The 25,571-nt window shown below is 28.8% G+C and overlaps 1 protein-coding gene across 1 annotated transcript in view; it reads right to left on the bottom strand.

Annotated features, from left to right (window-relative positions):
* Positions 1–358: 358 nt before the first annotated feature.
* The window catches only part of LOC101238090 (exonuclease 1), a 54,393-nt gene continuing 29,180 nt past the window's right edge, over positions 359–25,571 (bottom strand). The window contains exons 9-12 of the mRNA XM_065794101.1: positions 11,498–12,332; positions 10,619–10,646; positions 8,654–8,798; positions 359–546 (exon numbers count right to left, since the gene is read on the bottom strand). Of these exons, the coding sequence (XP_065650173.1) occupies positions 519–546; positions 8,654–8,798; positions 10,619–10,646; positions 11,498–12,332 (1,036 nt within the window). The 3' untranslated portion in view covers positions 359–518. The remainder of the gene's footprint in view (positions 547–8,653; positions 8,799–10,618; positions 10,647–11,497; positions 12,333–25,571) is intronic.

Consider the following 25,571-nt stretch of genomic DNA (forward strand, 5'->3'; position numbering starts at 1 on the left):
CAGCTTGGTCAACATTTTGTCGAGTTGCACTTGTTTTGTCCAGAAGAAAATCAACTTCGTTTAATACTTTTGATTAATTTATTAATTTTCGTGTACAAATAATGAACTTTGTGATGAATAAAACTTGAAGGACTTTGTCTCTAAACAGTTACATAGTTATTTCTCTAAATTGAAAAAATGCAGCACTTTTATATAAAGAAACTAAATTAGCGTTATTTGGTTGCGCTCGTTTTGTCCGATACTGTATATATATAAATTTATGTATATGTGTATAAATTGCTATTATGTATTATATAAGTATTATTTATTTTGTAAAAATTTTAAAAATCTCAACAAAAAAAAAAAAAAAAAATTATTATCAATTCAAAAATACAATTTATTCTTTAAACATGCTACAAAATATTTTCTTTAAAAAATACACGATAAACATATAAAGCTCTTTATAAATAACAACTAGTAACAAAGGAAAATAAGATTCAAACAAGTTTCTTCAGAAACAAGGACTCTTTTAACAATTTCTATGTAACACACAAAACATCTTCTGATCTGAAAATTAAAAAAAAAAAAATTACTTATAAATAATAAATACAATGTTTAACAAAGTTTTGACAAGAAGATAAAGAAAAACAATGACAAAATGTTAGGGTATAATAAAAAATACATTTGTATACATTTCTGTGATATAAATAGTTTTATATTTAGCGATTTTTTCAACTTTTAACTGCACTTATTGTACAGTTATAAAAATAATATAAGAAAATTTTTATCAAATATTTAAGTTATTAAATCTCTATATTTTAAGTTATTAAATCTATATATTTTAAGTTATTAAATCTACATATTTTAAGTTATTAAATCTATATATTTTAAGTTATTAAATCTATATATTTTAAGTTATTAAATCTATATATTTTAAGTTATTGTATTATACTTATTGATATATCATATATATTCCTGAAACAAAGTTAGGCAATTTATTTCAACAAACAGCTGTTGTCAAACCATTTCGTCTTACCAACTTATTGCAGTTCACAATACTACCAATCATACCATTGAGTAATTGTAAGATCACTTAGAGTATCAACTTGAACACTGTAGATGCAAAAAAAACAATGGTTTTTTTGCAACCCTGAACCAAAAACCACGGGTTTTTTAAAAAACCAAAAAAAACATGGTTTCTTCGGTTTAGACTCTGTGCCATGTTTAAGTCAACTTTTTCAATTAGAAAAAAAGCATTAATCATTTTATTAATATTAAATTAATAAGTAAATTATATTTTCTATCAACATAACAGGTGTAATTCATCAACCAATACATCATTATTTAGTGTACTGTATATAAAAACAAGCTTTGCCGCTTTTTCTACTCCAATCTTGTTTCTTAACTTGGAATGAAAAAGCCCAATAGTCAAAAAATATTGTTTTAATTCAGTGTGAAGTAGTAATTTTGTTCCTCTACCATCTCTATAATTTGCTCCAGCTAGATAATTATTTTGTATATATTTTATTACCTGTGTAATATGATTGCTTAACATTTACAATGTTAAGATCATTTGTTAAAAAATTTAGCAAATAAGCAGGACACTCCTTAGTTATTATTATATCTCCTTCAAATGACAATACTAGCATTGATTTCATATTAGCTGCATTGCCTGTCACAAAGCTTTTTACTGTGCATCCAAATTTATGTGTTACAGATTTGTAAAATGACAAAAAAAAAATGTAATAAATTTTTTTATTTAATATTAAAAAACAAAAAAATTGAAACAAAATAGACATTTCACAATATGTACATATACAAAATAACACTTCTAGATTTGTTTTTATTAATTAGTAAATTAAACTTGTTTTGTTAAAAAAAAATAATGTCCATAAATAAAAAAAAAAAATTAAGATAATTTTAGGACCTCAAAATCACGATGAACTACTGTGCAAAGCTGTTTTTATTTAAAACAAGGCCTGGAGTAGCTAATATTTAAATCAAACTGAAAATTAAATAGTAAATACGCATATTAAATGCTTATATTTTGATTCGAATAGTTATTGTTTAGATGATATATTATATTAAATATAGAAAATACCTATTTGAATAAATACATAATATATTATGTTATATATAGACAATAACTATTTGAATATATATATAATATATTATACTATATATAGGTATATATATATGCAGTGGCGGCTCGTCAATAGGGGCCCGGCCACACCTAGATTTATTTAAAATAAAGTATTTGTTAATGTAAATAAATATATAATGTAAATAATGTAAATAATTAAAGTATTGTAGCGTTGTTTTAACTCATTGCCAATAACGGCTGGGCCAATTTTACTGGCCCTATTTAATTTGTTTGTAGTATATAATTTTTTATGCGCGAGCAGAATTTATTGTGCTTTCAGGTGGGACAAAAAAGCGCACCGCAGGGCCTCATTAAAATGGCCTGAGAAGTAAAGAAGTTTAAAAACATCACTAAGCTGTAAAATTTCATCCACCATTTTTAATTCTTGATTTAAAAAGTGAAGAATTTAATGCTGCAAAAAGTCATAAGTTTTGTTGACTCAATAAGGTACAGTAATATTAGAAAACTTTATAAAATGTAAACATTTTATAAACATATTAAATGTAAACATTTATTTGTAAAAATAATGTTGTAAACAATCATACATTTGTTAATATTGAATTTTACTGTGAATATTAAAAGTGTTAATATAACAATATTAACAGTGTTAATATTCGCTTCTTCACCAGGATATGTAGGTATAAAATTTACCATGTAGTTATTAGGAGTATAAATTAATAGGAATAGGAATAGGAACATGGCAAAAACATGATATTTAAAATAATGTAACAGAAATTACTGGTATAAATGTTGGTTTGACATAAACATTTAAAGAGATACAGTTAGGTATAAAAAAATTAATTTTTATTAATTTTCAGAAACTAGATTTTCTAGGACAAGTCGTTTTATTCTATAATTATAACAGGAATAATAATGCTAAAAAGAATAAAATTATAAGTTTAGAAATTCTAGGGAAATTGAACAGTTTAGAAAATTGATTTTAAAATATTATGAAAAAGTTTCGCACTTCTTTTATAATCAACAATCTTGTACATTTTGAAAATGTAGTTCACTAACTTTTGTTAGTGAACTACATTTTCAGACATATTATTGTTTTATTTTTTTAAAAATTTATAACGCATGTTTTTTGTTTTTTACAGGGAAAAAAATAGTGGCTCAGCCATATTAATGAGAATCTTGATTTGTGTATTAATCGAACAAATATATCACAAGTGAATGTTTAGAAAGTTTTTATATTGTGACACAAAAAAGTCATTTCTACAAATATAATAAGAGCTACAAACTGTTTGTACTTTTGAAATTCTTGTTTTATTCTCAATGAGGGATTGCTGAAGTTTATTTTTTCCAAATAGCTTATGTATTATATTCTGCAGCATAATGAATCAGCTATTGAAAATTGTTTACATTGTTTGGTGGCAGTTGAGTTATTCTACCTTTTAAGTTGCTAATTAGATCGGTGCTGAACCAGAGCCAATTTCAAACATGATGATAAGCATCAATCACAAGTTTTAAAGAAGTTTTATCAGCAAAAATATGCAACTGGGTTTTCAAGAAATATTTTAAAATTAGTCAATATTATTATTAGTTTGATACAACAAAGGTACAAACAACTATAACAACAGAAGATATAAAGAAACTTATATTTTCAATCACAAAAACTGTACCACTGGTGGTACTGTTACATTTCTTAATACAGCTTCAATAATTGATACTTCCAAAAAGGCACTAATTAAAAAAATATACAAAGTTTAGATTATTTTAAAATATTTGACATTTACCATTACCCTAGAAATAAAATAATCAGAATATTTTACTGAAATGTTTTTTTTGTGTTAAAGCTGAAGCCAAACAACTAAAACTATATAAACATTTAAGTACTGTTATGTATGCTTACAAACAGATGTTTAGTTTTTATCTTAAATTACATGAAATAAATAAAGCCTCTTTGACAATGTAAATAATTTTGTAAAGTTTATTATTATTTATGACTGACATTGTAAATGTTGTATTTAAGAATTATGGATTTACTTAAGTAAAATATATATTGTATTATGAAAAAAATATTTAAAAAACATGTTACAAAAAATTTTTTTGTAAAAGTACCTTTTGTTTTTGAATCACATATAAAATAACTAACCAATACAATAAGTGAAGTTAAGTTGATGTCGGAATTAATCATTTTGTTGAAAATGCTGTTTTTAGTAATATCGGCACAATTAATGCCCTATTCCAATTATGCATGAAAATAACCTGGTCGAAACATTTTCTGAAGTATCAAAGTTGATAGAGATTGTTTTGGCCACGCCTGTGTCTACAGCTGATGCTGAACGCTGTTTTATTACTTTAAAAAGAGTTAAAAAGAGTTAAAAAGAGACTCTTTTTAAAGTAATAAAACTATTAGGGCAGCTTTCAGTGAGTTTTTGCTGGTTTTTACGTAGGTTTAAAAGATTCAATGTCATTAAATACTTTATTTTGAAAGTAAGCTAGCCCTTAACTCTCTCAACTAATCAAAAAACGCTAGTGTTCTAACAAACACTTCAATTACGCTGACAGCAAGTCATTGCGAAATTGTTTGGTTATGATTTCCTGGCCCCACCAAAGTGTTTTGTCACCGGCCGCCACTGTATATATATATACATACATATATATATATATATATATATATATATATATATATATATATATATATATATATATATATATATTATATATTGATATATATATATAATATATTATTATATATAGACAATAAATATTCGAATAGAAGACGTAAGCACTTAATAGATGCAATTACTATGATTTTAATTTTGCAAATACCACCCTATTTGTAAATATTGACCAAAAATTGTTTCTATTATGAACATTTAATAACAAATAATAATAAAATTACTATAATATAATATTCACTAAATGTTTAAAATAGTTAAAATTATTTTCAATAAATAAGAAAGTATTCGCAACTTGAACATTTGTTAAAATCTTAAATAAAATAGTTTTTCTTTGCGTAAAAAAGCATGTTTACATCTACTGCAAAATTCATGTATTCAAAGATACCTTTTACAACAAGACACTATTTTAAAACAACTCATTATGCTCTGATAAAACTAAAGGTAAACATAAGCAAAGTGATATTTAAAATTCATTACGTTGGCACCGGTTTTAACTGGGTGGGGAGTGGGAGGCTACCAAAAGAACTTACTTTCTCCCCTCCCCCTCCCACTTTGTCAAAAAAAGATGGTATTCCTAAATATAATTTAAGTATGTCACTGATATATAAATAATATATGTATATATGTGTGTATATATATGTATATATATATATATATATATATAAACATTATTGGACAAAACATTTGCAAACAACATCGAACAATGCTAAAAAGTGTTCCTAATTTTACATGTCTTAAAAACGAAACAAACTATACTACCACAGCAAACAGTTCAAGAGTCTGGAGTCATAGCATGCCATGACATGAGCAATCAGCTGACAGGTGACAGCACACAGGCAAAATTTCGTTGACAAGTGCCATTTTGCAGCGGACAAAACAAGTGCAACTTTTTTGGTTTGTTTCATTTTCTTAAGTCTTTTCCATGTCAACGTCACGGAAGTTTTTTAATAATTAAAGGAAGTATCCAGAAGTTTCCAGAAGATTCCAGAAGAAGCATCTGGAAGCATCCAGTAGCATCCAAAAATATTCAGAAGCATTCAGAAGCATCCAGACGCATTCAGAAGCTTCCAGAAGCATTGAAAAGAAGCATCTAGAATCTCAGAACAGGTTCATTTTACTATATAAGAGACATGTAAATCGACATGTAATTCAGTCAGTATACGGAAGTCAATCAGTCAAGACAGTTATCAAGACAGTTTATCGAAGTGAGTTTTATCAAAGTGTTTTATCAAAGAACATCAATACAAGAAGTGAAATACAACAAGTGTTTCATTACATCAATACAGTCCACATCCAACCAAATTGTTGTGTTCCACAGAGCATTATTGTATCATCACAAGGTAAATGTAACACGGTAAGTCTTGAGAAGCATCATTATTTATTTTTATGACTTCAAGTGCAAAAATGGCTTCCGACAGTCTTGGATTGGAACTAAGAAAGAAAATTATTGGCGATTACGTAGGTGGAATGTCACAAAAAAGTATTTGTGATAAATATCGCGTGAAAAAATGGACCGTATCAAGACTATGTTCCAAATATCGTTCTACGGGGAAGTTGGCAGCAGATAACAAAGGTGGAAACGCGTTCCACCACTTCTAGAAAGGATTCTATGATCGTCAGATCCGTCAAGAAGGATCCCTGGATATAATCAGTCGAGATACAAAAGCAATTAGAGCTGCCTGTATCGGACCGAACAATCAGACGACGTGCTGTTGAAGTCGAATTGTTTTCTCGACGCCCTGCAAAGAAACCGCTGATTTCACTAAAAAACCAGAAGAAAAGACTCTGTTTGCTACATCTCATATTGACTGGAATGTGAAGAAATGGCGAACTGTCCTGTTCAGTGAAGAATCGAAGTTCAATATCATTGGAAGCGATGGCATTTGCCGTGTACGTCGACCGGCTGGAAAACGCCTTGATTTACGTTACTGCCATAAGACCGTGAAGCATGGTGGAGGCAATGTAATGGTCTGGGGGTGTTTTTCTGCTAACGGTCTAGGTCCAATACATCGAAACGATCGAATAATGGACCGTTTCATCTATAAAAATATCCTGAAAGATGTTATGTTACCTCATGCTGAATGAAATATGCCAATAAATTGGGTTTTTCAGCAAGACAACGATCCGAAACACACTGCAAAAGTAGTCAAGCAGTGGTTTTAAGACAACCACCTATCGGTGATGGATTGGCCGCCTCAATCTCCGGATCTCAACCCTATCAAGAACCTGTGGGAGATCGTCAACCGCAGAATTAATCATGAAGGTGTTTGTAATAAGGATCAACTGTTTGAACAAATCCAAAAGGCCTGGGCAGCGATTCCACAAAGTTTCATTGATCACTTGATCGAATCTATGCCTCGAAGATGCAAGGCTGTGATTGACAACAAAGGATTCGCTACGAAATATTGATAGCGAAATACAGCCTGGTCAACATTTTGTTGAGTTGCACTTGTTTTGTCCAGAAGGAAATCAACTTTTTTTTAATACTTTTGATTAATTTATTAATTTTCGTGTACAAATAATGAACTTTGTGATGAATAAAACTTGAAGAACTTTGTCTCTAAACAGTTACATAGTTATTTCTCTAAATTGAAAAAATGCAGCACTTTTATATAAAGAAACTAAATTAGCGTTGTTTGGTTGCACTCGTTTTGTCCGATACTGTATATATACATATATACATACATATATATATATATATATATATATATATATATATATATATATATATATATATATATATATATATATATATATATAAACACTCTATGATATACCTATATACATATTAAATTCTATATAAATATATATCTTTAGCCATATACAAAACAAATAGGCAAGATGGGTTTAAACCATTTGGTTTAAACCAATCAACACTGGCTATAGCTTTATCTATCAGTTTTTATAAGATCTTTTTTAATCTAGTAATCAATAAACTTTTGCACAATTTTTATCAAATCTTTTTCACATAGTAATCAACAACCTTTTTTACAATTTAATTGAAAGGTGACTGTTGCTAAAAATTCCTTTTCTATGGAAAAATAAAAGTATGGCATCATTTTTGACCACATAAAACATGATACTTTAAGGAAAAAAAAAAACTAGACTAAATCAAAAGTATCAGTAATTTTATTATGATACGTTGTTATTGAAAATTGAAATATCATAATACATTTATCAAAAATATATTCATATATAACGTTTAATTATTAATTTAGATTTATATAAAAAACCATAACTTCACAACTTTCGATTGAAGAAAGAATTCAAATTTTTTTTTATTTACTTTGAGAATTTTCAAGAGATTAGAAGACAATGTCAGAGGTTAGAAGGCAATGTTAGAGGTTAGATGGCAATGTTAGAGGTTAGAAGGCAATGGAAAAATCATTTTACCACTCTGCCACCTCATAATAAAACAATTTAAAAATTGTGTGAAAATTCTTAGGAGACAAGCAGTGTACAGGACCAAGAAAAATCTAGCAGCAGTCGTTCTATTGTTATAGAGGAAGCTGTACAAAAGTACATTTTCTCTATAACAATTGTAGTGAAATGATTGAAATACTGCCAAGAGCTATATGGCAAACAAGTTGAATAGCCATATATATTACATATACATATTATTTTCTTTCTTTTATAATTATACTATTAAATAAAATTGTAAAAAACATTCTTTCTATATTATTTGTTTAAATATTTAAATCAAAAGCACATACACAACTTATAAAACACTCTTATTAAATATAAAATTGTTTATCATATGTAGCTTTGTAAAGTATAACTTACAAAATTTCTAAAAATGATGGTATACAATATCAATTAAACATTTGTAAAATTAATAAAAGGTTTATTTACCATATATGCACATAAAAAAAAATTATATTTTTAAATATAAGATTCTTACTTTATTGTTAAGGTTCTACGAAACTCAAACTTATCAAAGTTGATTTTAGTTTGCTTACTACTATCAGTTGATAATTTAGAGATTGAAGGCTTTTTTGTTTTATTTCGACTAAGTCCAATAGATTTGCAACGAGATGATGAAAATACTATAATAAAAAAACAAAAAAGTGCTTAGAGCTGAGAGTAGTAAATTTGGTGGTGGTGGGTTAATATTGTTTAAGTTGAATCTAAATCAAATGAAGAGTGGCTGAATTGAATAAATTAACACCCAAAATATTTTAAAAGTTAATTATTATAAACTTTTTAATGCACAAGCTACAAGGAAGTTATGCTATTTGAAAAACCTTCTATATAAATTTGTGAAATATAATAATTTAAACTTTTAATTTAGTTTATAACTTATGTATGTTCAGACACTGAACATTTTGATGACAACAGCCTATAGACAAGAGCTGAACATAATTTGCTGGTAAATATGGTAACATGGTAAGTCTAAACTAGTGATTACAATATTTAACATGGTAAGTCTTAACATTACTGTACATTAGAAGATGCCTAAGACAACTGTTTATCATTCAAGTCAAAAGATGACATTGATCCATGAATATCCTGTAAAAGACCAAGAATTATCACTCCAAAAACCGACAAACCATTTGGCTGTGAAGGAAATACAGATTTCAAGTTGACAAATTCTTTCACAAATCTAATCTGGCTCTTAGTATTAAGCTAAGCCACCAAATTCATGCTGCAATCTCCAATATATTTCAATTTCTGTTATGTAGTGCCTGGCAATTATGATTTGGGGTGCAACCACTGCCAACAATCATACTGGTTCACATCTTTTACAGCAAGTTGAGGCTACCAACTCCGTGAATCATTTGGAAAGTTTTAAGAACAATGTTTCTAACTGGTTTCAAATTAGAAAGTTTGATACTTTCATGCAAAATGAGCAACTTGCCACCATGCAAAAACTGTCAAGACATGGCTCCAAGAATATGTGAATAATGTTGTTGCCCCAGAGCCAGGCAGTTGAACATCAAAAGCTGTAGAGTAAAATTGAAAGCAAAAGATTTTAAAGAGAACCCAACATTACTCGCAGATCTGAGAAAAGCTATAATGAAATTGTGGTATCATAAAATATCGCCAAAATATTGTGTAACGATAGTTTCATTTTGTCTCAATGATGCAAAGAATAGAGACTGTTCTAAAAGTTTGAGGAACCTATACAATCTGCTTGAACATATTTTATACTATGACTTCTATTAAATTGGAAGCTACTAAAAAAGAAGACTAGTGTTAATGTTCAAGGAAACAGTTGACAGAAGACTTAAAAAGTTGTAGGTTGTATGAGTCAGGAAAACATAAAGATAAAGGTTAGGGTTTCAAAGCATTGAAGTGCGGGGGAACTAAAACTAGATGAATAAAAGTTTTTGGAGCATGAAAGGACAGATACACTAAAAGGATGTGACTTTGCTGAATGATAAGTCAAATGAGAATGAATTTTGGTTAGTGGAACTAGAGATGATAGTTCCTTTAAGCAGCAAGCATGATATTTGTAGTAAAGAAAAAGAAACACAACTTTATGATGATGGGAGAGTGACTCAGGCTTGGCATATAGGGTTATGTAAATGTAAATGTAGGGTTTGTAAATGTAGGGTTAACTAAATTTACAATGCGTTTTGGACCTTGTTAGAAGAGAAGCAGCATTATTAGAAGAACCAACCCCCCAAAAAAAAACAGCATTCTGTACAGGGATGAATAAGATATATGTAGAGGTAAAGAATAATACCAGGAGTAAGAAAATGGCAGATGCTAAAAGAAGCAGCCTTAGCAGATGCTAACTTTAATCAAAAACATTTGATTACAATTATCAACTTTCAAGTTATAAATAATATATAGTTTTAAATATAAAAATTTGGGAAATTTCAAATTATTATTTAGACATATAATTTATATATATAATTACCTTTTTTTATTGGTGAAACTTTTTCCATCTAAAAACAATATTTAAACTTTTAATTTTAAATATAAGATTCTTACTTTATTGTTAAGGTTCTACGAAACTCAAACTTATCAAAATTGATTTTAGTTTGCTTACTACTATCAGTTGACAATTTAGAGATTGAAGGCTTTTTTAAGTCCAATAGATTTGCAGCGAGAAAAAAGTTTTAAAATAAAAAATTAGAATTAAAAAATATGCAAAAAATTAAATATAAGAAATCATTAATTTTTTATTCAAAAATTAAAATTTGATGAATTGTAAAAAAAAATAGAAATTGGAAAAAATATTTAAACCCAAAAATATTTAAACCCAAAGTTGATAATAAGCAACTGATAATAAGCATTGAAATATGAATCAATGAATGTTAGTCACTCATTGATTCATATTTCAATGAATTATAAGCCATCAATACCAAGACTTGAACCACTTGCCCCCCCTCCCCCCTTTCATAAATTAGTATAAAAGTTTTTTTTATTTATATTTTTTAAACAGTTAAAACATTTAAAATTTTATTTTTTGACATGAGTAAATTTTATTTTTATAAAATTTTACTCACATAATTATATTTGCTGTATTATAATTACAAAATGGACTTCATCTACAATAACAACTACAAAATGGGCTTAATCGACAATAACTACTGCAAAATGGACTTTATCAACAATAACAACTGCAAAACGGACTTCATCTACAATAACAACTGCCAACAGATTAAAAAAGAAAATCTTATTATAAACACTAACTAAAAACTAAACAAAAATCAGCTAAACAAGAAAGCAAATCGGCTAAACAAGAAAGCAAATCGGATAAACAAGAAAGCAAACTGGTTAAACAAGAAAGTACCTGATTTTTAAAAATACTTAATGGCTCTTCATCACAGCATTCATCAACTGTTAAATCAACGCTAATTTGGTCAATACACTTGTTGCTAAGTACTATGTTTTTATCTCTCTTAAATGAATTTAGCAATTTTGATATGTGTGAATTAGAAGATTCATTAGCCTGTTCAGAAAAACTGTTTTTTCTTTCAGATTCTTCAAACGAATTCTTTTTGGTAAAATACTTAAAGTTGTTTTGTTTAGAAAACTTACTAGTTGTCTCTTCAATTAATTCTTTTTTAGTTGCAGTCTCTTCAATCAAATCTTTTTTGGTATAACATTTTTGTATGAAGATATTAGAGTTACTATTAACTGCGTTTTCCTGGAATGAATCTTTATTGGAGTTAACTATACTCTCTTGATATTCTTCAGATAAATTTTTATTGGTCAAATAATTAAAGCTTATATCTTTGCAACTACTTACAAAAATGGTACTATTTTTATCAATTATTGGAAGAACTGATTCTTCCATTTTTAAATTTCTTTTATAGGAGCTAATAGATGACTCAGTATTGTCAAAACCATTTTGAGAGCTAAGATCTTGTGATGCATTTAGCTCGATTCCTTTTTCTGTCATTGCTTCAGAAGACTGGCTATTTGAAGAACAGCTACCATAAGACTGACTATTAGAAGACAAGATATTACAAGAACAGCTATCACAAGACTGGCTATTAGAGGACAAGATATTACAAGAACAGCTTTTGCATGAAAGACTATCACAAGAATCACTTTCAAATAAAAGTGGTTCAGCAACCTTTTGTTTCTTATCAACTGTTTCTTGAGCATTTGAACTAAAATATCTAAAAAAATTATATTATTATTATTGTTATAGTAATAGTGATAATAATATTAATAATAATAATATAATAACTATCATATAAATAAATAGTTTTTGACACGAGAAAGTAAACATATACAGAAACGTATATATTTCTAACTTTTATCTTCTAATGTCACTTTTCCCTTCTGTAGATTCATCAGGAAGAACTTTTTTCTGGTGATTCAACAGAAGAAGCTGACAGAAGATAAATACTAAATGCTTTTTTATTTTTAAATACAAATTTTTTTATTTTTAAATACAAATTTGCATTTGTGTGTGTTTGTGTGTAAAAAGAAAAAAATAAGCCAAATAAAAAAAAATGTATTTTATTAAAAATATATTAAAAAAGTAAATAATATAGCTTTTACTAGTTCTATTAGTATTACTTATCATTAAACAATAGTACTACTGATGACAATACTAAAAACTTATCATTAAACAATAGTACTACTGATGACAATACTAAAAACTTATCATTAAACAATAGTACTACTGATGACAATACTAAAAACTTATCATTAAACAATAGTACTACTGATGACAATACTAAAAACTTATCATTAAACAATAGTACTACTGATGACAATACTAAAAACTTATCATTAAACAATAGTACTACTGATGACAATACTAAAAACTTATCATTAAACAATAGTACTACTGATGACAATACTAAAAACTTATCATTAAACAATAGTACTACTGATGACAATACTAAAAACTTATCATTAAACAATAGTACTACTGATGACAATACTAAAAACTTATCATTAAACAATGGTACTACTGATGACAATACTAAAAACTTATCATTAAACAATAGTACTACTGATGACAATACTGAAAACTTATCATTAAACAATAGTACTACTGATGACAATACTAAAAACTTATCATTAAACAATAGTACTACTGATGACAATACTAAAAACTTATCATTAAACAATAGTACTACTGATGACAATACTAAAAACTTATCATTAAACAATAGTACTACTGATGACAATACTAAAAACTTATCATTAAACAATAGTACTACTGATGACAATACTAAAAAAGCCATTACAAAGCACAAAAAAGGCTTAAACAGTATTTTAAGTGCAAAACATCACATATATAATACAAGAAAAAAAAAAAAGGAGTAATATAGCACTAACATAAACTAACATAAATGATACACGCCTAGAGCGATTTACATGTAGCAACTTTGATATTTTTTTAACTTTTAAATTGCTCTATTAAGCGGTAAGATAAAAGAAGTAATTAATTTTACAAAAACCACTTTGACGATTATGTAAAAAAGTTTGAATGACAATTATGTTAGATTATGCGCTATTTACTAATGGAAAAACTTAAGCTTTATTAAGCTTTTTTTTATCAAAATATATAGTATACTATATATTTTGATAAATAATGACAAATTTTATAAAAAATCATTAATAAAATTGTTTATTGTTATTAGTAATAAAAAACAAGTTTATTCAATTTTTGCTTTGTATACAAAGTTACTAAATGAAACTTAAAAGAAAACCATAAAAGAAATATTTATAATAAAATGTTGCGATAAATTTTTTTATGTATCATTTTTTTATTTAGCAAGCCCAAGCATATTTATTTATACAAGTTTTTATAGCAATAAAAAGAAATTCCTTAAACCTCTATTGAAGAGTAAAAACAAGTGAATAACAAAAAAAAGTTATATTTTATATTATCGTTGTTTATGTTATTTTTATTTTGTTTTATGGTAATGATCAAGCAAAACAATCGTTTTGCTTTTTTCAAGCAAAACAATCGTTTTGCTTGAAAAGCGCAAATATTGAACACAAACATGCTTAAAGCAAACTAATACAAAATATATAATAAAAATAAGGTCTTGCGATGTCATACTTTATATAAAATATTTATTTATTCAAAATGTATTTATTTTTAACAGCAGCTTTACATAGTTAACAGTTTATGCACTATTCAAAAAGTGAACAGAAAAATCCTTAAAGCTTAAAAAAAAAATTGATTAAAAAGTTTTTAAATTATTCTTTTAATTTTTAATATGTAAAGGTAAGGTATTCAGACTTTCCAATAAAGTTAGCACACAAACCCATCTTTACCCGTTTTATTTTTTAGTAGAAGATATATTTACTATTATAGCTTTGTATTATCTCAAATATTATTAAATTTTTGGAAAATGCATTTTTTTTAATTTTAATTTTTGGAAAGAAAGAATGCCGACAAATAACTGTTATTCGCAACATTTAATTGACACTCTGTTAATGATGACGATGTCTTCAACAAACGAGATAATAAAATTGTAAAGAAAACTTAAATTTAGATTTTTTTTTTTTTTTTTTAAACATCTTCGCTTCCAACAAGGCTGCAAGCAGCCACTAATTAAAGTTGGAAGTTACTGTAAGAGATAAGATGAAGGTTGTAGAGCGAGATAACGATTGACGGACGATTTAAAAGATTGCAAATTAAATGAATCAGGAAAGCAAGATGAAGGAAGCAAATTCCAAAGAACTGATGTTCGAGGAAAAAAACTAGACGAATAAGCCTTTTTGGAGCACTTAGGAACAGTCACAGAAAAAGGATGAGACTTAATTGAATGACGAGTAACACGAAAATGAATTTTAGTAGATGGCACAAGAGACGCTAGCTCTTTAGAGCAGTGCCCATTATAGTATTTGTAGAAAAGAGAAAGAGAAGCATTATTACGACAATGTGATAATGGTTGGAGGTTGGCTGCAAGAGCAGGTCCAACTATGTTTACAATGCGTTTTTGCACCTTGTCTAAAAGAGAAAGGACATCATTAGAAGATCCGCCCCATATATGGCAACAGTATTCCATACAAGGCCGGATTTGAGATTTATAGAGATAGAGAATTGAATCCAGAGTAAGAAAGTGGCGAGCTCGATAAAGAGATGCAACCTTAGCAGATGCTAATTTTGCAACCGATTTGATATATGGTTTCCAAGAAAGATTGGAAGTAAGAGTTAATCCTAGAAGATAAAGAGTAGGTGACTCATCGAGTACATCACCGTTCATAAATATAGGAAGATCTAAATTATTGCGATAACGATTGGCTGAAAAAAATTGAGTTTTATCTGAATTAAAGTTCACCAGCCACTGTGAGCCCCATGCTGTAGCAGAAGTGAGATCCTTTTCAAGCTCAAATGCCCCCTCCAGGCAATCAGAGGGTGTTGGTTTCTTATCACGACAAGAATAAATGGTAGTATCATCAGCAAACAATGCCACCTTAGATGTGAGAATATCTGGAAGATTGTTAATGTAAATTAAAAAGAGTATAGGGCCAAGGATAGAACCTTGAGGAACCCCTGAAGTTACAGAATAAGAAGAAGGGTGTTGTCCATCGAGGACAACTTTTATGCTACGATTAGAAAGGAAGGATTCAATGATCTTAAAGATGTTGCCGGATACACCATAAGAAGAAAGCTTATGGAGAAGACCAGCATGCCAAACTTTATCAAACAATTTTGAAATGTCAAGAGCGATGGCCTTAACCTCTCCACCTTCATCTAATGCACGATAAAACCTGTCAGTTATTACTGTTAGCAAATCAGCTGTAGAACGAGAAGATCGAAATCCATATTGATGGTCAGAAAGTAAGTTATTAGATTCAAGATGAGAAATTAAGTGTTTGTTAATTAAAGATTCAAAAACCTTGCTTATGATAGGAAGAAGACTTATGGGACGGTAGTTAGACAAATCCGATCGCTCCCCAGAATTTTTGAAGATAGGGATAACAGATGCCGCTTTCCAGCAGGCTGGAAAACAAGACTCTGATAAGCACTTGTTGAATAGTTTTGAGAGTATAGACGACAGCTCCGGAGAACACTTCTGCAAGACAATAACAGGTATGTTGTCTGGGCCACAAGCTGTAGAAGAGTCTAGGCAGGAGATCACTTTAGATACAGATGCTGGAGTGATATGAACGTCAAGCAATGGATCAACCTGTTTGTTGGCAATATCAGGTAGAACGCAATTAGTGGAATCAAGAGATGATATTGATGAAAAGTTTTTAGCAAACAGTTCGGCTTTGTCTTTAGGTGAGGTGACAAAGTCTGAACCATACAAGAGAGGTGGAATTATAGATTTGCCCTTATTATTGATATTATTAAAGATTCTCCAGAAGTCACGAGAGCCTAATTTTTGAGATGAGATACGAGATTTCATGACCTGAGAATAGCGGGTTTTGGTGTTAGATAAAACCTTTTTACAGTTGTTTCTAGCAGTAATAAACAGACGTCTGTTTTCTGGAGAATTGTTTTGCTGATAAATATGGAAGTGACGGTTTCGATTGGCAATCGCAGCAGCACAGTGTGAGGAAAACCATGGAGGAGAGTGAGGCTTGACCTGGAATCGTCGAGAGGGAATAAAAGATTCCATGCCAGCCTGAATCCACGAAGTTATGTAAGAAGCACATTTGTCGACAGGAAGTTGAAAGATTTCTACCCAAGGGCCATCACGAAGAAAATCATGGAAAGAATCCCAGTCAGCTTTACTGTAGTTGTAAGAGGTTCAATAATTGGGGGATTCAGGTAATGAAGAAGAATGAGATATTATTTTTAAAGAGATCAAACTGTGATCAGAAGCACCTAAGGGGGAATGTGGAGAAACTGAGCACTGACTAGGATCAGAAACAAGACATAAGTTGAGTAGAGAAGGTAAATGATTCGGGTTGTCAGGAAAGCGAGTTGGAAAATTGACTATTTGAGTTAGGGATTGAGAAAGGCAAAAGTTGTGGGCTTTAATGCCTGCCGAATCACTGACACTAGAGCCAAGCCATTCAGAGTGGTGAGCATTAAAGTCACCGACAACAACTATATTAGCTGATGGATAAAGAGAGAGGGCTTGGTCAATATGATCAGAAATAACATCAAAAAGAGTGCAGTCTTGAGATGAAGGAGAGCGATATAGAACAAAGAGAAAGGCAATAGAGTGAAGTGGTGCTAAACGAAAGCACATGAAAGAATAGTCTGTGGATTCAAACCTAGTTTCACGACAAACAGGTGAATTCTTACGAATGTAAATGCCCAGGCCAAGCATGTGACTATTGGAGTCTTTACGAATCAGAGGAAGATAACCATCAACACTAAGATCACAAGATGAGACAGCCGAACTCAAATTAGTCTCACAAAGAGCAAGTAGGTCTGGTGAACTTTGCAAGAGATAAGACTCAACAGAAGAAAAGTTACTTCGAAGACCACGAATATTAGTGAATGATAGGTTTAGAGAACTTGGTGATGATGATGGTTTTTTGTGTTTTATAGTTTTTGGTACTTTATTCATTTTTAAATTAGTTTGAAGAACTTGACTCAAAGCATAGATAGTACTCAGAACACCGTTTAATAGCCCAAGCAATTGCCTCATTACTACTAATAAACCCTAAGCCGTAACAAAGGGCTCCAAATGTGGCCTCCGCAATGCACACCAAAAGTACAAACAGGGACACCATCCATGCGCAACATGGCACTGTTAATACTTTGATATTTTTCAGCTGTTGATGGAATCAGCCTCTCTGAGAGCTACCACAGAGTTCGGGAAACCTGACTACCAGCCGGCCTCAGAACCATAAAACTGAGTTTTAGAGCTGTACCCTCATAAGGAGATAATAGAATGAGTTGCCTAGTCATAAAAACAGTGACACAAGCAAACCCATGCATTGAGTCAAGAAGATCCAGCATTCAACATCCTAAACTGGAAACAATGTATTAAAAATACATCTGCGCCAGCCTAATAGATGAAGAAGGGGTGCAAGGCTGGTCAACAGATAGAATCTGTTTACCCCTTAAGTCTTTGCCTAGGAGGCCTTCTACAAGACAGTAGCTGGGTGCATTTAACATCTGCCCAAGATGAGTATTTTTATCGAGACACCATCTCTAGCCTTTACTCAACCAAGAGACCCAAGGCAGGGGGTGTTTTATATTGGAGTTGGCATCTCCTAGCCATTGCCTAAAAAGGCGTATCCTACAAGGCAGCAGGACATGAAGCAGATTGTACTGGGTTACATGTTACCAGTAGCAGGATAACCTGATCTGACAAAAAGGGTACCAGTAGCAGGATAACCTGATCTGACTCTTGTCAGATAAATCAAAAATAGAGTATAATTTCCACTAAACACTTTTAACGCGTCAATAAGGAAATTTCCTAATAAAGGCACACATTGCAGACTCCATGAAATTTATAACAAGGCACATTTTAATGACAGTTGTTATTCTTCACTAATGACTATTTATATTTCTATATAAATGAAGAAAACTAGGATATATAAAAAGTTTATATTTCCTATTCTTTACCAAATTTTTAAAATTAAAATATGGGTAGTACTTTGAAAAGTAAGAGAGTTACTTTGAAGACTTTTAATAGATGGGAGTTTGTCAAGGATTTTCAAATTGAAACCATTACAGAAAAAGAAACTACTTATGTAGTTAAAATCATATGTAAATTGTGTGCTTTTCATCGAAGTACTATTTTATTAAGAACTAATGAAGCAGTAAGAGCAGCTGCCTTACGATTTATAAATGATTCAAGTAATATTAAAAAAGATAGCACTAGTAGACATATCAAGTAGGACTCACCAATATGCTATACAATTGGAAAATGAAGATTTTGACAATAATAAAGGAGCAAAAAATGTAAGGGTTTCAAGCCATTTCAATTTAAAAGCAGACAAATTAATAGCAGGCTGCCGAGAGCAGTCACGCTCTGGGACAGCAACCCTGATTGGTGCCTTTTTTATTAAAATTTTTCTATATTATAGATGAAGGACCTTTATTTTTTTTTTAAGGTACCTTCTTTTCATTTGGCGCCCCGTAACTAATTGACAAAAAATTTTTGTCAATTAGTTACGTGTTACTAAGCGACAAAAAGTACCATCTGTTACGAAGGTAACAACCTAAATAAAAGTTACCGCGTAACACATCTACAAAGGCTATAGGAACTGCGCATAATTTACGAGTGTGTGAGAAACATTTTAAAATTAAAGTATTATTTATAAAAAAAAAAGAAATAACAGCTAATAATCAAAAATAAAGTTCAGAAGCAAATAAAAAAATTAAATAAAACAAACAAATTGTATCAGAAGGTCGCAAATAAACAATATCTTTTTTTATGGATTCATATTCACTAAGTTACAACAAATATTATTGAAAAAAAATTGTAAAAATTAAATTACTTTTAATTTTTACAATTTTTTAAGGGGCGCCAAATGAAAAGAAGGTACCTTAAAAAAAAAATAAAGGTCCTTCATCTATAATATAGAAAAATTTTAATAAAAAAGGCACCAATCAGGGTTGCTGTCCCAGAGCGTGACTGCTCTCGGCAGCCTGCTATTAACTTGTCTTTAATTTATTTTAAATTGTTTTATTTTATTGAAAATTTGTGTGTAAATATTGTTTTAAATAATAAAATGCAGGCAAAATATTTTTTTTGAAAATTTTTTTTTATTTTTAGCAATAACAATTGCATAATGTAACCTTTCTAAGGGCCGAAGAAGTCATTTTTTTAAGACCCAAATTTTATTGAAAGACACATTTAGGCTATTTTAACGATAATTTGCTGCTCCTTAGACCAAACTTATAAGATGGAATTGGATTTTCTATCAAACTAGATGTACTATATATAATTCTAAGGTTCTAAGGTAAAATATATAATTCTAAGGTTCTAAGGTAAAATATAAAGGTTCTATATAAAATGTTAAATGCTATTTTTTTTCTAATTATTTAATTCTTACAAATTAAATAAACGCTACAACTATTGTTATACTTCAGTGCGTGGATATTAAAAAATACTTCTTTATGCCAGAAATAAAAATGTTTTAAAGTTAGGTTACCAAACTTGGCAATTTTTACAATATATAGAAATTCGAAATTTGAAATTCGAAATTTATATGTTCAAGTAACTTACTAACATAACTAAACAAATAGTTTTTTACTTTTAGTAACTTACTAAAAGTAAAAAACTATTTGATTATAAATTATTTCAGCTGTTATATATTGAAGTAATTAGAAATGTCAATTTTTTTTTATTGAAGTTATTTAGCATTTACGTTTTGCTGTTAAGCAAATTTGGTGCTGTTATTAACTTATATTCTTTTCAAAAACATAACTAGTAATCGTATTACCGCCATACTCATTATTGTTGATGATGGAGTAAGCACTTAAAAATTTTGATGATGGAGTAAGCACTTAAAAAATATTTTAAGTGAAATAAAAATGAGCGTTTTATCAATTAGAAAAGATTAGCTTCCCGCTAATTTTTTTGTACCATAAAAAAATGTCTTCACAAGCAAAAAAATAAAATAAATTGATAATATTTGGTAATCAAATTGATAGAGGTTAAACTCTGTTAAAAAATCATTTATATAAATATTAACAGGAGGATTTTAAGAATTTGTCAAAAAGCTTTTACTTAAATCCATTGCCACAGAAAGAAATAATCTTGATAAATTGCTACCGCAATCTGGTAAAAATTGCCTATGAAATGGGGTGCCATCCTGCAATGCCTCATTCACATTTTTCTGTTCTGGTAAGATTTAAAACTTTTTCTGACATATGAGTGAAATACCATTTTTGCCATTATAACATTTTATTTAACTGTTAGGGTAGAATAGGGTATTATGAGCACCTTAAGCCAAAATTGGGATTTTTTCTAAATTAATTATGCTTAATCCAAAATTTTTTAAATAAACAATTTTTAGGGGTCACTACTTATGATCTACTTAGATATTCGGACACCCAAAATATTTTTCTTAAAAACACAGAGGTTTTAAAAAAGTAGCATAAGTGCTCATATTACCCAGACCACTTGGTAATATGATCACTTAAAAAAATAATATTTATTTAAGTATAAAAAATAACAACATAACAATCTGAACTAATTTGTGGAATATAATGAATCGTTATTAACAAAATTTATTATATAAATCATTAAAAAATCAAATTATAAGCCATTTTTTATTGAAACAAAACTACTTTGTTTTATGTAACAACAACAAAAAAAAACAACAATAAGATTTTTTCATTTTATTTTTTTTTTCATTTTTATTTTTTCAATTTTATTAACTCAAACCTTGAAAACGATAAAATTACAAATTTTTTGAATTTAACTTAAAGATATTTTGTATTGTTAAAATATTAAAAATTTTTGCTATGTTTTGCTTTTATTGAAAAAGCAATCAAAACCACTGCAATTTTAGGACTTCAAACTAGGTAATTTTAATTAAAAACACTGGGTAATTTAAGCATGTTCGTATTACACAAAAATGTTTTTTTTTTAAAAATAAAGTCAAAACTAAATATTTAATATAAAACTAAATGTTTAATAACGAATGATGATATTTTGCGTAATGCGTAATGATAATATTTTAACAAAAAATTGAATAGCGTTTTAATTAGACAAGAGATACTAGTTACTACATATAATTTTACGCAAATTATACTGATTCTTGTTATAACCATATTGTTGTCACAGTTCCATATAAAGTTGATTCAAAAATTATAAAGCAACTTTAGCTTCACTGCTTACATCTTGGAAGTTTTTGGGTATGCTCATAATAACCAAGGTGCTCATGTTACCCTAATCTACCCTATTTGTTTTATTTTTCTACCTGTATATGCCTATAAGTTCTATTATTTTAATAGCTGCGTTTTTATTTAAGGTGAAGTGTGCAAAATTAAATGGCGCAAGTTTAATTAAACGAAATGAGAATAGTCATACTGGAAGAGAAATGATTAAATGTTGCGCTGACTCCGTACATGAAAAATGTGTTGAAAACCTTAAACGGTGCAACTTTTTTTCTATTCTTAGTCACGGAAGTCAAGCAAGAAAAACGGGCAAAGAAGAAGAACTAGTTTTAGTTCGAACGGAAAGAAATAGTATATCGATCTACATGGTCACAGAGTTGCTGGACAAGTCACTCTTTGGTGGCAGTGACTCAAACTCAGTAACTAATGGTATAAACAGCATACTTGAATCAGATGCATCATTATTTAAAATAAGATCTGAACATTATACTAACAAAGTGATATGTGCAACTGCAGATGGTGCAAGTGTAAATTTTGGTGTACATAACTGTGTACTGCCACAATTGCAGCAGAGTCACCCATGGTTGATAAAAATCCATTGCATTATTCATAGGGTTGAATTGGCAGTAAAAGAAGCATTTAAAGAAATCCCTGATTTTACAAAAAATTGACGACTTTTATATTGCTAACTACTATCTATTAAGGAACTCTGGTAAATTAAAAGCGGAAGTTGAAGCAGCCTCAAAATGCCTTGGTATAACACACTACAATTTACCAATTTGTGTAAGGATAATATGATAATAGGAGAGAACTCAAAAAGATTGATGTATAAATTGTGTCAGGATCTGATAATAGGAGAGAATTCCAAACAATTGATGTATAAATTCTAAATACTTGATAAAAAAAAACAACAAGACAAATAAAAGTTTTTAGAGACTGAAGGAAAAGTTACAGTTAACACAAAATTAAGTTTTGATGGAGCAAAAAAGTAAGAAAAAGTGTTTGATAAAAAATTAAGAAATAAGAAGAAAATGTGTTTAATGTAAACCTATGTATATATGTATATATATATATATATATATATATATATATATATATATATATATATATATATATATATGCATATATATATATATATATATATATATATATATATATATATATATATATATATATATATATATATATATGCATATACATAGCATTATTTACACATGGTAGCTAGGTTTGAACTTGGTAAAATTGGTAAACGATAACTAATAGGAGCTAATAGATGACTTTTGATAGATAGCATTGTTAAAAAAATAAGTAATTGGGCAATTAACTCTGCAGGTTATTATTGTTAATAACTAATACAAGAACTTGGTTTAATGGCTTACTGATAAAGTGAATTCCAAAAACTGTATAACTAACTGTTTTTGTTATAACCAACACAATGTTTAAAATTTTTTATCAAAAATAAGCAATGCTGGGCATCACTACCAAAAAATTTAAAAAACACTACTACTGCCTTCTGCTTATTTGCAAACCAGAAGTCATGTTTGAGCAGCAACCATGGGAGTACTTAGAGAAAACTTTTAAACAATAAAAAATCTTTGCAGTTAGAACAGGTTCAGCTACATTTAAAATGCGTTTTTTGATCTTCTTTAAAAAAACAAAAAAACTCAGTTGTCAAGTGTCAAAACTTGTGATAGTTTATGTTTAATTTATGTTTATTTATTTTAATAGTGTTTGTATTGATAAATAAATAAATCTAAATAAATTAAAATTAAAATTCAAAAGTAAAATCAAATATATTTATTGGTAAAATGCTTGAATGTATTATTCATTTATATATATGTATTATTCATATACATATATGCCATACTTGAAGTGATGCGGGATGCAGTGGGATGCCATCCCGTCGCCATTTTTAAAGTATAAACCATCAGGCCACCTATTTATAAATCTCTCTATATAACATTAATTAGGCGGAATGGTATTTTTAATTTACCAAATAACATCCCATTACCTTTTTTTCTTTACTTCAAGCACTGCATATATGCATTAACAAATAAAACTCTTATAAATTTAAGTGTTGTATTTCTGTGTGCAAAAGGAAAAGGGAGATAATTCATGAGTCAGTTTACAGCAAAAGAAATATGAAATTAGTACAGTAACAACTTTTTTGAATTTTTTGAGGGGATATTTAAAATTTAAACTTTTTCCCTTCATATTTAATAATACTATTATTCAAATAATGTGTATAACTCATTTTCAACATTTTTTGACTAACCTACCTTTTCCTTTTGCACAAAGAGTTATGTTACAAATTTATATAAATATAATATAAATATATTTAAACGTAAGTAATCAAATAATTAAAGCTAAAGTTTATTTAGATAATCCTATTAAAATGTAATATAAATGTAATATATGTAAATGTAATGTATTAAATTAATTTGTATTACAAAAATAAAATAAAATTTCTGTTTCAATAAAATATATGTAAGGCAAAAAAAAAAAAAAAAAAAAAAAAAAAATAATTTAAATACTTAAAGAATTGTACAGAAGATTGCAAAGTAGAAAGCCAGACAAGGTGTACCTGTTGCTGAGAAATTTCTCAGCATACTGATCATTGCACACATACACGATGTATAAAAATGTTTTAAGTTATTTTTTTTTTTTTAATACAAATTTACTCCCAACAAGATAATGGCCAACATGATCAGGCTGTTAGCCAGGAATTTATTTTTTACCGTGTTTTTGCAATATTGGGAATATTTATTTTTATTGTTATAAAAAGGGTCATTGAAATTTTGGAATTTAAATCCACTGGGAATTCAGCATTATACCCCGTGCCATTGAGCTGGCTAACACTCTGATGATAAAGAGAAGCCAAACAAATGCTAACTTTGCATGGATTGTATATGTAATGAGAGGTTAGTAGTATATAGATTTATAACTGAGTATATAGTAAATAACTGAGTTTTATTGAAGTTAAAACTCACAAGCCACTGCAAGTCAAAAGTTGCTACAGAGGAGACATCAGATTAAGATCAGATGCCTGTTCTAAGCAATCAAAAAGAGAAAACTTTTTGTTGAGACAGGAGTATAAACTTGAGTTGCCAGCAAATAAAGCCATATTAGATGTAAGATTGTCAGGAAGATCATTAATGTAGATAAGAAACAACACAGAGCCAAGCATAGAACCTCGAGGTACCCCAGTAGTTACTAGAAATGAAGAAATGTTGGTCTTTGAGGATTATTTTATTACTGCTGTTAGAAAAAAATGATTGAATAATGTCAAAGGCTACATCATACATCATATAAAACAAGCTTATGTAGAAGACTAACTTACCAAACTATATTGAAACCTTTTGATGTCAAGAGCAATAGCCCTTGCCTCACGCCTCCATTTAATACACAATAAAATCTTTGAGTTACAGCATTTAGCAAGTCAGCTTTAGAACGAGAAGATCAAAAACCATATTTATTGCCAGGATTCAAACCAGATTTCTAGATAACTTCAGGATAACCCTAACCCTAACAGACTAGTAAGTTATGAGACTCAAGATAAAGTCTTATTTAATTTCTTATTTATTACAAGATGTAATATTTTTTATATAAATGAGATCTAAGAGTCATTCAAAGAGGGATATATGACATCTCGAAAATTGAGGTCTCGAGAAAAAGGAGA

The sequence above is a fragment of the Hydra vulgaris genome, chromosome 03 (assembly GCF_038396675.1).
Source record: "Hydra vulgaris chromosome 03, alternate assembly HydraT2T_AEP".
Lineage (NCBI taxonomy): Eukaryota > Metazoa > Cnidaria > Hydrozoa > Anthoathecata > Hydridae > Hydra > Hydra vulgaris.